Source organism: Ranitomeya variabilis, chromosome 7 (assembly GCF_051348905.1).
Source record: "Ranitomeya variabilis isolate aRanVar5 chromosome 7, aRanVar5.hap1, whole genome shotgun sequence".
Lineage (NCBI taxonomy): Eukaryota > Metazoa > Chordata > Amphibia > Anura > Dendrobatidae > Ranitomeya > Ranitomeya variabilis.
Genome location: NC_135238.1, coordinates 374,722 through 388,661, shown reverse-complemented (window position 1 = coordinate 388,661; position 13,940 = coordinate 374,722). Strand labels below are relative to the sequence as shown.

The window sequence follows — 13,940 nt, the reverse complement described above, 5'->3', positions numbered from 1 at the left end:
ACTTTTCAGTTTTTTTCTGGGAAATCACACCTCGCTCAACCAGTTTTCTCAAAAAAGACGTCAATTCAACTTTATATTTATATGTGGGATCACCGGACAATGATCTGTATGTTTTATCATCTGAAAGTTGTTTCAAGGCTTCCGATATGTACATTGGTCTAGGGAGCAAGACAATCTTACCCCCTTTATCAGCCGGTCTTATTATAGTATCGTCCCATGATCGTATTTCTTCCATGGCTCTAGTCTCTGCTAGTGTAAGGTTAGAGGGGGCCTTATCATACAACAGGGCTTCAACATCCCCAATCACCTGTGCCTCAAATAAATCAATCAGATTTCCAGGTGAGGTAGGTGGCATATACTTAGATGAGACTCCCCCAATAAAAGGCTTTGTGTAGTGCCAATATCATCATATGCATTGGGGGTATTAGATATGCTCAATAACAATTCTGCATCTTTTTTTATATCCGCTAATGCCCCCATCCCTGCCATAAATCCCAACGGACCAATCTGACATGGATTCTCCCCCTCCAGGACCATGCCCGATTGGGATTGATTCATGAAAGACTTATGCAGGTGGATTTTTCTAATAGATTTAAACAAATCAATCTTGAATTCTGTAAAGTCAAACTGTTGCGGAATACTGTAACCTAAACCCTTAGAGAGTAAAGACAGATGAGCTTCAGTCAAATTATGTGTGGTAAGATTAAGCACTGCATCTTCAACAGGAACCGCTAATGTCGCCGTGTCCAAGCCACATGTTTCTGTTTGTGCTGGTGACTCCCTGCCTTTCTTCCTTCTCCCTCTCCTAATTTTTCTCCTAAAGGGAGCGGTGTCCCAATACTGCTAGATGTTTCAACTGGCAACTGTTCACATGAACTCGTAGAGGCAACTGCCCCCTCGCTCAAACTTGAATCTGACTCAGTAGTTATATAGTCTATTTTTTGCCCTTGATTCTTAAACTTAGAAACACAATTAGACCCAGTGATCAGAGGGTCTCCGACATGTGTTCGTTCTGTAAGAGCTGCTGCACTACTGCTAGGCATGTGAGATCACACTGACTTTTCCTTTGACAATTTACTCCCCACATGACATTAAGGGCAGTGCGGTGGTGCAGTGGTTCGCACAGCAGCCTTGCAGCACTGGAGTCCTGGGTTCAAATCCCACCAAGGACAACATCTGCAAAGAGTTTGTATGTTCTCTCCGTGTTTGCGTGGGTTTCCTCCGGGTACTCCGGTTTCCGCCCACATTCCAAAGACATACTGATAGGGAATTTAGATTGTGAGCCCCAACAGGGACAGCGATGATAATGTGTGTAAAGCGCTGCGGAATATGTTAGCGCTATATAAAAATAAAGATTATTATTATTATTATTAATGCCATACTCGTACTTGTTCAAACAAAACACCTGACTATGGCTGGACAGCTCAGACTTGAATGTGCTCTAATAGTAATTCCTGAATACGTCACCCTCAAAAGATATAATGTTCTGAATCCAGCCACTCATCTGCCTGTGGTTTCAGAAAAGGGGAATTGGTGACAGTATTAGCAAGTGAGGAAGAGTACTCTACATGACGCATGAACATGACTGCATAGAACTGATGAGTCAGGAGACAGTGGGTTTTACACATGTTCATGAAAAACCTGTTCCTAATGCAGATTTTGAGTGTTTTTTTGTAGATGGCTCCAGATACCACCAGGATGGGCGGTTCTACACTGGATATGTAGTAGTATCCTCACATGAGGTAATCCGAGCTGAACCACTACCTCCTCACATATCGGTGCAGGAGGCAGGGTTTGAAGGCACTCACTGAGGCGTGTAGAGCTGCTGCAGGTAAAGTTGCTAATATTTACACAGATTCGAATTGTGCATGGGGAATATCCCACGATTATGGCCCTATCTGGAGAAGCAGAGCATTCCTTACATCAGCCGGTAAGCCCATTAAAAATGCAGAACTGGTGAAACAATTAATGGAGGTATTGATGTTACCAGTCCAGAGTGGCATTGTCAAGGTAAAAGCACACACAAATGGTGACTCTGTGGAGGTAGAGGGCAACAGAAGGGCGGACGAGGCTGCTAATGTAGCAGCAAGGCGGCCTAGGGAGCAGAGGACGATGGCGGGGAGTCAGTGTATTCCAGCCACACTGAGCCTAGATGTCCTGAAATCCCTCCAGCTGCCCAAACAGAGAAGAACCACGGGGGAGAATGGGAGCTGAGCTGAACTCAGAAGGAGTATGGGAGAATAAGGATAAATTGTATATACCAAGGTCCCTGTTCCTAATTATGGCGCAAGCAACACATGGCCCCAGTCACGCCTCAAAAAGTCACATGTGTGTCTGTAGAATCTGCTAAGTTTTGGGGTGCCAGTTAATACTAATTAACAAGAACTACTGGATCTTTAAAAGGTGGTTTATTACAAACAAGGTATTTACAATGACATACATAAGGGAAGTCTAACTAAGGGACAAGGGTAAATTAAAGGGAAGAGGTAATAGGAGAGGGTAGAGGAAACTGGGATGTGGGAAGGAGGAGATACATAACTGATCCTTACATATATATTAAACCAATACACATCCACACCCACATACAAGCCATGACTCCACCCTTGCTTCCGGTATCTTCTGTGGCAAATGTCCAATCGTCTTCTGGCAATGTGAACACTGTCATTGGCTGCAGTAATCATCACCTTCCTGCAGATGGCATCCTCGTACTTGGGAAGAAAGTTCTTGTGTAGGACAGGTTCAACTCAATTTGGGCTAGCTCCAACATGTCCATTCAAAGAACAATGGTTTGTCACCCAAACACCACAGGCATTGTGTATCAATATACATATCCATAGGCCGGACAGGATGTCTATCTCAGGACCACTGGCTTATAATGGAACCCCACAGGAGTTGTGTACATATGTAGATAATGATAGGTCTCAAACAGGATAGAGGCTATTGATTCAAGATTTCCACAGTGTACACCTATATCCTCCATTAGGTTGGAGGGCCAATATTCATTCAGTATGTAGATGCACCTCTGCCTTATCACTAAAACAAAGGACATCACACAAAAGAACACAGGCCTGACCGCCTATTAGGTTTACAGTCTTGTATCTGGTTTATCTCATCAACAGAGTCATGGAAATATCCAGCACTCATAAATTCAATATATCGCAGTGATTTCTATGATACGTGCATTGCCCATGTTGTCTCTAAGGGTACCGTCACACAGTGCCATTTTCATCGCTACGACGGCACGATTCGTGACGTTGCAGCGTCGTATGATTATCGCTCCAGCGTCATATACTGCGGTCACACGTTGCAATACACGGCGCTGGAGCGATAATTTCATGACGTATTTGCGATGTAGAAGCCGTTGGTTACTGTGCGCACATCGTATACAACCTGTGTCACACGATACAATCATGCCGCCACAGCAGGACACTAGACGACGAAAGAAAGTTTCAAACGATCTGCTACGACGTACGATTCTCAGCGGGGATCCGGATCGCAGTAGTGTGTCAGACACAACGATATTGTAACGATATCGCTAGAACGTCACGAATCGTGCCGTCGTAGCGATGAAAATGGCACTGTGTGACGGTACCCTAACAGTGTCCATGGTGAATGCCTTCTGGATTGCTCCTGGTTTTAGTTACGTAGCCGCGAACCTTGTACAATCATGCCCATACCTCCCAACTTTTGAAGATGGGAAAGAGGGACAAAGTTTTCGGCGCGCAAATTTTAGGCCACGCCTCTGACCACACCCATTCATAATTAGTCACACCCATATCCACGTCCCAACCACACCCATTTAGCACTGCTGATCACACTGTTTCATATACAATAGTTATAAACAAAAAAATATGGCCACACAGTGCTCCATACCGTATAATGACCACACATGATGCCCCATACTGTATAATGGCCACACATGACGCTCCATACTGTATAATGGCCACACATGATGCTCCATACTGTATAATGGCCACACATGACGCTCCATACTGTATAATGGCCACACATGATGCTCCATATTGTATAATGACCGCTCATGATGCTCCATACTGTATACTGGCTGCACATGATGCTCCATATTGTATAATGACTGCACATGATGCTCCATACTGTATAATGGCCACACATGATGCTCCATACTGTATAATGGCCACACATGATGCTCCATACTGTATAATGACCGCACATGATGCTCCATACTGTATAATGGCCGCACATGGTGCTCCATACTGTATAATGACCGCACATGATGCTCCATACTGTATAATGACCGCACATGATGCTCCATATTGTATAATGACTAGTGTTGAGCATTCCGATACCGCAAGTATCGGGTATCGGCCGATACTTGCGGTATCGGAATTCCGATACCGGGATTCCGATACTTGCCGCGTATCGGATACCGGAATCGGAAGTTCCAAGATTCAAAATGCAGAAATTCAGCCAATGAGAATGATTCCAAGTGTGGGCACATCCTGTTTAGCATGGAGGGCATGAAACTACTGGCAAGGCTGTGATTGGCTGCTGAAATGATGTCATGATGCAGTTTAAAAGTCGCTGGCGCCATTTTGCGATCACTCTGCTGTGAATTCAGTTAGTGACAGGACGATGTTTGCTGACTGAGGGACAGTTTAGAGATAGCGATTTGCTTCTTTGTGCTTTCCAAAGGCTAATTTAGCAACCGCTGTGTTCACCTACTATTCACCTTGCTTTTGCCTTGTAGCGCTGTTTTCACAGCGATCTGCAAGGTCTGTGTGTGTGTGTGTGTGAGTGCAGCCCACTCTCTAGTCTGAGTGCAGCCACATAGGCCATCCATAGCTGGTTGTATTCAGTTCAGGGAGGGTGGTTCATTGCCTCATACTGTTCTTTTTTTTTTTTTTTTTTCAAGTAGTGTAGTCTGCTGCTAATTTTTTCAAAAAATTCCTATTAGTGTCTTTCCACCCGTCTCCAGCTAATTTGTGGAAAAACACTACATAGGATAACGTAGAGGAGGGTTTTTGGGCCTTGCAGCGCCGTTTACGGCTGTCTGCATGGTCTCCGTGTGACTGCAGCTCGCCCTGTAGTCTGTGAGCAGCCATAGCCTGGTTGTCTCCAGCTCAGGGTTGTTCACTGCGTCATACCGCCAAATCAATTTTCATTTTGTTTTAAGTAGTGCAGGCTGCTGCACATTTTTTCAAAAAATTCCTATTAGTGTCTTTCCACCCGTCTCCAGCTAATTTGTGGAAAAACACTACATAGGATAACGTAGAGGAGGGTTTTTGGGCCTTGCAGCGCCGTTTATGGCTGTCTGCACGGTCTCCGTGTGACTGCAGCTCGCCCTGTAGTCTGTGAGCAGCCATAGCCTGGTTGTCTCCAGCTCAGGGTTCTTCACTGCGTCATACCGCCAAATCAATTTTCATTTTGTTTTAAGTAGTGCAGGGCAGGCTGCTGCACATTTTTTCAAAAAAATCGTATTAGTGTCTTTCCACCCGTCTCCAGCTAACTTGTGGAAAAACACTACATAGGATAACGTAGAGGAGGGTTTTTGGGCCTTGCAGCGCCGTTTACGTCTGTCTGCACGGTCTCCGTGTGACTGCAGCTCTATCTGTTGTCAGTTCAGCCCCCAAAAAATAAATAAATAATAAAGTTCACCAAACACACCAGTTACACCACTTTACATTTGTGTAGGCCACATTAGCTCATATTAAAGTCTAGTCCACACTTTAGAAAATTAGTGTTTCTTATACCTGTTAGGAGGAGTTGCTCAGGAATAAGCACACAAAGCCGTTAGTACTTTTCTGCTTATCTTTATCAGTCAACCAAGATGAAGAAGGCAGTGAGTAAGGCACGTGGGCGTGGGTGTGGGCGCGGAGCAGGGAGGGGACGTGGGGATTCTGTGCCTGCTGCGGGCACCGGTGACTCATCAGCACCCACTTTCACCAGGCAACAGTCATTCATGCGCAGCTTTGTGTCAGAGCGCCGTACACCGCTGCTGCGTGAAGAACAAATTGAAGCCGTTGTCGGATGGATGGCAGCTAATGCATCAACTTCAATTAGTGCCACATCCTCTCAGACACAGAGCACTGGAGAGCAGCCATCTGTCTCTTCACCACCTGCCAAATTGCCCAGGCAGACAGAGAGCCCAGGACAGGAGCCGTCTCTACTTCTGTTCTCTGAATCTCTTGGCTTGGAAACAGGGGGCCAGCCAAGCAGCATTGGAGAAATGGAAGAAGAGGCAGGGTGCAGTGATGCCCAACAGCTTTTTCTCTCTTCCTCTGAAGAGGCGGGTGGGCCAGTGGCTCTGGTCACCACATCGCAGGCCGCATCAGCTGATGATGACACTCAGGTGCCACTTACTGGTGCGTGCTCTGCTGCTGAGACTACCCAGGAGGAGCAGTTGGGGGCAGAGGGTAGTGTAGATGATGAGGTCCTTGACCCATCTTGGCGTGAGGGACAGGAAGGTGGTGGGAGCAGCTCTGAGGAAGAGATTCCCCGTACGGCCCAAAGAGGGAGAGGAAGGGGGAAGACTGCGGATCCTGCAGCCTCCGCTTTGGCACCCGTTAGGAGCATGTCTCTTCCAAAAGCCAAAAAGGGCGCTCCCAAGACTTGCAGTGCCTGGTCCTTTTTTGACACAGTTGCAGATGACATTTGCTATGTCAGATGCAAGGTGTGTCATCAAAAAGTCAAAAGAGGTCGAAATGTCAGCAACCTCAATACCTCCAACATGTGGAAACATGTGCGCAACAGGCACCCGGCGGAGTTAGAAAAACACACTGAAGAGCTAGGCCAACCAACAGCGGCAGCTACCACCTCTTCAGCTCGTGTTGCCTCTTCCTCTAGCTCACACGCAGCTGGTTCGGCTTCCTCCCAGGATCGCCGTGGAAGAACCTCTGGCCCTGTTGTCCAGAGACCCGCTGTAATTCCACCCGCAGCACCACTTTCCCAGTCATCCACACACTCCCAGCCCAGTCTACAGCCATCGGTAGTACAGGCATGGGAGAAAAGGCGGCCTTTCTCGTCAAACCACCCACGAGCACAGGCTCTGACTGCAGGCATTGCCAAACTTCTGTCACTGGAAATGCTGTCATTCAGGCTGGTGGAGACTGACAGCTTCCGTGACTTGATGTCATTGGCAGTCCCACAGTACAATGTGCCCAGCCGCTTTTACTTCAGCAGGCAAGCCGTCCCTGCCCTGCACAAGCATGTGGAGGGACACATAAAACACGCGCTACTGAACGCCGTCAGTAGCAAGGTCCACCTCACCACCGATGCGTGGACCAGTCAACATGGACAGGGGCGATACCTTTCCCTCACTGCCCATTGGGTTAATGTCGTTGAGCCGGGTACAGACCGTGCGAGTGGCGCAGGACGTGTCCTGCCCACTCCAAGGATTGCAGGAATCCATTCTGTACGCATTGACTCCTCCTCTTACACCAGTTCCTCAGAATCATCGCTGCAGGAGCCGTCACAGTCCATCTCCACATGGACCCGTGATGAACGTGTACCTGTTACGACCGACATGAGCACAGCCGTGGCCAAACGTCAACAGGCCGTCTTGAAATTAATTTTTTTGGGGAATCGTAGCCACACAGCGCAGGAGCTCTGGAATGCCATCAAGCAGGAGAGCGATGTGTGGTTTGTGCCAGCGAATCTCCAGCCAGGCATGGTAGTGTGTGATAATGGCCGAAATCTGGTGGCAGCTCTGGGCCTCGGCAACCTCACTCACATCCCGTGTCTGGCACATGTGCTCAATTTGGTCGTGCAGAGCTTTTTGAGGGACTATCCGGATCTTGATGCACTGCTGCACAAGGTCCGCCTAGAGTGTGCTCACTTGCGGCGTTCCAGCACGGCAAAAGCGCGCATTGCGGCTCTGCAGCGCCGACACCGCCTGCCGGAACATCGCATCATATGTGACCTACCTACCAGGTGGAATTCCACGTTACATATGTTGGAGCAGTTGTGTGAGCAGCAGCAAGGTGTAATGGAGTACCAGCTGCTTCAGGCGCAAAGAAGTCGCAGTCAGCGCCGTACAGACTTCACAACCACAGAGTGGGCCACTATGAATGACGTCTGCCAGGTTTTGCGTCCCTTTGATTATTCCACGCGGATGGCGAGTGCAGATGATGCACTAGTCAGCATGACTGTCCCCCTTATCTGCCTGCTTGAAAAATCACTGCAAGCGCTAAGGGATGATGTTGTGGAAGAGGTGGAGGATGAGGATTCACCATTTCCATCATCTTCTGGACAGTCAGCGCCACGTGGTTCCTCACAAACGCGTAGGCAGGGGACAGTTTGTGAGGAGGATGAGGAGGAGTCAATGGAGGAGGAAGACATCCGTCCAGAGGAGGGAGTTACCGAATTGTCCAGTACTCAGTGTGTACAACGAGGGTGGGGTGATGACGAGCGGGCAGAGATCACGCCTCCAGCAGGGGACAGCGTTTCTTGGGCAGTTGGCAGTCTGCAGCACATGGTGGATTACATGCTGCAGTGCCTGAGAAACGACCGTCGCATCGCCCACATTCTCAACATGTCTGATTATTGGGTGTTCACCCTCCTCGATCCTCGCTACCGGGACAACGTAGAAAGCCTCATCACACCGTTGAACCGGGAGCGAAAAATGCGGGAGTACCAAGACACACTGGTCAATTCCATCATCTTCTCCATTCCAACTGAGAGAAGTGCTGCTAGTGCATTCCAAAGCAGCTCAGTGCGTCCAGGCAGTGGTGGAGGCTCTGCACAAAGAGCGAGCAGAAGCAGTGCCTCTGCCCAAGGCAAGACCAGTATGGCCGAACTGTGGCACAGTTTTCTGTGCCCGCCACAAAAGTCTACACCATCACAGACGGCTCCAGTCAGCAGGAGGCAACGGTTCCGTCAGATGGTGACAGACTACATGTCTTGCCCTCTTGCTGTACTCCCAGACGGCTCTTCCCCTTTCAAGTTTTGGGTCTCAAAGCTGGATACATGGCCAGAGCTAAGCCAGTATGCATTGGAGGTGCTGTCTTGCCCTGCGGCCAGTGTATTATCGGAACGTGTCTTTAGTGCTGCAGGTGGTGTACTAACTGACCGTCGCATGCGACTATCCTCCGATAACGTTGACCGGCTTACTTTCCTGAAAATGAACAAGGCCTGGATCTCGCAGGAATTTGCCACTCCTCCTCCTGATTAAATAATTAGGTCACTGTATACGTTATCCAGGTCTCCTGTTGTGTTCATCTTTCTACCACCTGAACTTAAATTCCTGGGCTCCAACACCGCCAGTTGAGGCTCAGAAGTGCCGTCTGCACAGTCAAAACATACGACCCAGTGTTATTGGGTTTCAGTAACGTCAGCTGATCCCCAGCTGTGTAGCCGGCAATGTGTCATGCGACCGCCACGCTGACACAACAACTGAAATGTAAGGGAATCTGTCCCCCCCCCCCAAGGCGTTTGTTACTGAAAGAGCCACCTTGTGCAGCAGTAATGCTGCACAAGGAAAAGGTAGCTATTTTGGTTTAGCTCCTTGCACACGCAGAACTTAACACTTATAAAATGTGTCCACTGATACCGTAAAACCGTCCCGGAGGTGGGACTTTCCTTCGTAATATGACGCAGCACAGCCGTCATTCCTACCCCCCCGGCGCCGCGCCCCGGCTCCTCAGCGTTGTTTGATTCCGTCCCGGAGCCTGCGCTGTTATGTTATCCCGTGGCCAGGCACACTTAGCGCTGCCCGTCTTCTGGCATCATTTGGTGTCAGGCTGGCTGCGCCTGTGCGGCCACGCTGGCCGAGAGCCCGCCTCGCAGTGTCTTCTGGTTTAATCCCACTGGGGGCCTGGGATCCATGGACATGCGCAGTGCATATCTGAATCTCCACCTCTCACTCATCTCCCTATGGCTTCTTCAGACTGTTCGGTGTCAGCTGGTCCCTAATAGCATGCCACGGCCGTGACACCGCACAGTCTTAAGAAGCCGTAGGGAGGGGAGTGAGAGGCGAGGATATGCACTGCGCATGGCCATGGATCCCAGGCCCCCAGTGGGATAAAATCAGAAGACACTGCGAGGCGGGCTCTCGGCCAGCGCGGCCGCACAGGCGCAGCCAGCCTGACACCAAATGATGTCAGAAGATGGGCAGCGCTAAGTGTGCCTGGCCAAGGGATAACATTACAGCGCAGGCTCCGGGACGGAATCAAACTACGCTGAGGAGCCGGGGCGCGGCGCCGGGGGGGGTAGGAATGACAGCTGTGCTGCGTCATATTACGAAGGAAAGTCCCACCTCCGGGACGGTCACACGGTATCAGGGGACACATTTTATAAGTGTTTAGTTCTGTGTTTGCAAGGAGCATGATGAAAAGAGCCACCTTTTCCTTTTGCATCTTTTGTGCTGCACAAGCTGGCTCTTTCAGCTACAAACGCCTTGGGGGGGGGTTAAAGGTTCCCTTTCGACTTTCTCAGGCTTCGGCCTACATTGTGTTCCTCTGCTTTTCCACCTGTCCCTGGGCTCCAACACCGCTAGTTGCCGTCCAGAAGTGCTGTCCGCACAGTCCCAACAGTCGCTCCTCTTTTATTGGGGTTCAGTAACGTCAGCTGTTCCCCTGCTGTGTGTGTGGCAATCCCTCCTACCTCCTCCTACCTCCTCCTCCTCCACCTGTCCCTGGGCTCCAACACCGCTAGTTGTTGCCTGGTAGTGCTGTACGCACAGTCCCAACAGTCCCTCCTCTGTTATTGGGGTTCAGTAACGTCAGCTGTTCCCCTGCTGTGTGTGTGGCAATCCCTCCTACCTCCTCCACCTCCTCCTCCTCCACCTGTCCCTGGGCTCCAACACCGCTAGTTGTTGCCTGGTAGTGCTGTACGCACAGTCCCAACAGTCCCTCCTCTGTTATTGGGGTTCAGTAACGTCAGCTGTTCCCCTGCTGTGTGTGTGGCAATCCCTCCTACCTCCTCCACCTCCTCCTCCTCCACCTGTCCCTGGGCTCCAACACCGCTAGTTGTTGCCTGGTAGTGCTGTACGCACAGTCCCAACAGTCCCTCCTCTGTTATTGGGGTTCAGTAACGTCAGCTGTTCCCCAGCTGTGTGTGTGGCAATCCCTCCTACCTCCTCCTACCTCCTCCTCCTCCACCTGTCCCTGGGCTCCAACACCGCTAGTTGTTGCCTGGTAGTGCTGTGCGCACAGTCAACAGTCCCTCCTCTGTTATTGGGGTTCAGTAACGTCAGCTGTTCCCCTGCTGTGTGTGTGGCAATCCCTCCTACCTCCTCCACCTCCTCCTCCACCTGTCCCTGGGCTCCAACACCGCTAGTTGTTGCCTGGTAGTGCTGTACGCACAGTCCCAACAGTCCCTCCTCTGTTATTGGGGTTCAGTAACGTCAGCTGTTCCCCTGCTGTGTGTGTGGCAATCCCTCCTACCTCCTCCACCTCCTCCTCCTCCACCTGTCCCTGGGCTCCAACACCGCTAGTTGTTGCCTGGTAGTGCTGTACGCACAGTCCCAACAGTCCCTCCTCTGTTATTGGGGTTCAGTAACGTCAGCTGTTCCCCAGCTGTGTGTGTGGCAATCCCTCCTACCTCCTCCTACCTCCTCCTCCTCCACCTGTCCCTGGGCTCCAACACCGCTAGTTGTTGCCTGGTAGTGCTGTGCGCACAGTCAACAGTCCCTCCTCTGTTATTGGGGTTCAGTAACGTCAGCTGTTCCCCTGCTGTGTGTGTGGCAATCCCTCCTATCACCTCCACCTCCCCCTCCTGTCCCTGGGCTCCAACACCGCTAGTTGTTGCCTGGTAGTGCTGTGCGCACAGTCAACAGTCCCTCCTCTGTTATTGGGGTTCAGTAACGTCAGCTGTTCCCCAGCTGTGTGTGTGGCAATCCCTCCTACCTCCTCCTACTCCACCTGTCCCTGGGCTCCAACACCGCTAGTTGTTGCCTGGTAGTGCTGTATGCACAGTCCCAACAGTCCCTCCTCTGTTATTGGGGTTCAGTAACGTCAGCTGTTCCCCTGCTGTGTGTGTGGCAATCCCTCCTACCTCCTCCTACCTCCTCCTCCTCCACCTGTCCCTGGGCTCCAACACCGCTAGTTGTTGCCTGGTAGTGCTGTACGCACAGTCCCAACAGTCCCTCCTCTGTTATTGGGGTTCAGTAACGTCAGCTGTTCCCCTGCTGTGTGTGTGGCAATCCCTCGTACCTCCTCCACCTCCTCCTCCTCCACCTGTCCCTGGGCTCCAACACCGCTAGTTGTTGCCTGGTAGTGCTGTACGCACAGTCCCAACAGTCCCTCCTCTGTTATTGGGGTTCAGTAACGTCAGCTGTTCCCCTGCTGTGTGTGTGGCAATCCCTCCTACCTCCTCCTACCTCCTCCTCCACCTGTCCCTGGGCTCCAACACCGCTAGTTGTTGCCTGGTAGTGCTGTACGCACAGTCCCGACAGTCCCTCCTCTGTTATTGGGGTTCAGTAACGTCAGCTGTTCCCCTGCTGTGTGTGTGGCAATCCCTCCTACCTCCTCCTACCTCCTCCACCTCCTCCACCTGTCCCTGGGCTCCAACACCGCTAGTTGTTGCCTGGTAGTGCTGTGCGCACAGTCAACAGTCCCTCCTCTGTTATTGGGGTTCAGTAACGTCAGCTGTTCCCCTGCTGTGTGTGTGGCAATCCCTCCTATCTCCTCCACCTCCCCCTCCTGTCCCTGGGCTCCAACACCGCTAGTTGTTGCCTGGTAGTGCTGTACGCACAGTCCCAACAGTCCCTCCTCTGTTATTGGGGTTCAGTAACGTCAGCTGTTCCCCTGCTGTGTGTGTGGCAATCCCTCCTATCTCCTCCTACCTCCTCCTCCTCCACCTGTCCCTGGGCTCCAACACCGCCAGTTGCCGTCAAGAAGTGCTGTACGCACAGTCAACAGTCCCTCCTCTGTTATTGGGGTTCAGTAACGTCAGCTGTTCCCCTGCTGTGTGTGTGGCAATTCCTCCTATCTCCTCCTACCTCCTCCTCCTCCACCTGTCCCTGGGCTCCAACACCGCCAGTTGCCGTCCAGAAGTGCTGTACGCACAGTCAACAGTCCCTCCTCTGTTATTGGGGTTCAGTAACGTCAGCTGTTCCCCTGCTGTGTGTGTGGCAATCCCTCCTACCTCCTCCTCCTCCACCTGTCCCTGGGCTCCAACACCGCCAGTTGCCGTCCAGAAGTGCTGTACGCACAGTCAACAGTCCCTCCTCTGTTATTGGGGTTCAGTAACGTCAGCTGTTCCCCAGCTGTGTGTGTGGCAATCCCTCCTACCTCCTCCTCCTCCACCTGTCCCTGGGCTCCAACACCGCTAGTTGTTGCCTGGTAGTGCTGTACGCACAGTCCCAACAGTCCCTCCTCTGTTATTGGGGTTCAGTAACGTCAGCTGTTCCCCTGCTGTGTGTGTGGCAATCCCTCCTACCTCCTCCACCTCCTCCTCCTCCACCTGTCCCTGGGCTCCAACACCGCTAGTTGTTGCCTGGTAGTGCTGTACGCACAGTCCCGACAGTCCCTCCTCTGTTATTGGGGTTCAGTAACGTCAGCTGTTCCCCTGCTGTGTGTGGCAATCCCTCCTACCTCCTCCTACCTCCTCCTCCTCCACCTGTCCCTGGGCTCCAACACCGCTAGTTGTTGCCTGGTAGTGCTGTGCGCACAGTCAACAGTCCCTCCTCTGTTATTGGGGTTCAGTAACGTCAGCTGTTCCCCTGCTGTGTGTGTGGCAATCCCTCCTATCTCCTCCACCTCCCCCTCCTGTCCCTGGGCTCCAACACCGCTAGTTGTTGCCTGGTAGTGCTGTGCGCACAGTCAACAGTCCCTCCTCTGTTATTGGGGTTCAGTAACGTCAGCTGTTCCCCAGCTGTGTGTGTGGCAATCCCTCCTACCTCCTCCTACCTCCTCCTCCTCCATCTGTCCCTGGGCTCCAACACCGCTAGTTGCCGTCCAGAAGTGCTGTCCGCACAGAGCCAAACACCTCGCCAATGTGTTAGTGGGGTTCAGCACCGCCAG

At 51.3% G+C, this 13,940-nt stretch overlaps 1 protein-coding gene across 1 annotated transcript in view; it reads left to right on the top strand.

The window, feature by feature from the left end:
• Positions 1–1,873: 1,873 nt before the first annotated feature.
• The window catches only part of TGFB1I1 (transforming growth factor beta 1 induced transcript 1), a 233,928-nt gene continuing 221,861 nt past the window's right edge, over positions 1,874–13,940 (top strand). The window contains exon 1 of the mRNA XM_077273569.1: positions 1,874–1,930. Coding sequence (XP_077129684.1) covers positions 1,889–1,930 — 42 coding nt within the window. The 5' untranslated portion in view covers positions 1,874–1,888. The remainder of the gene's footprint in view (positions 1,931–13,940) is intronic.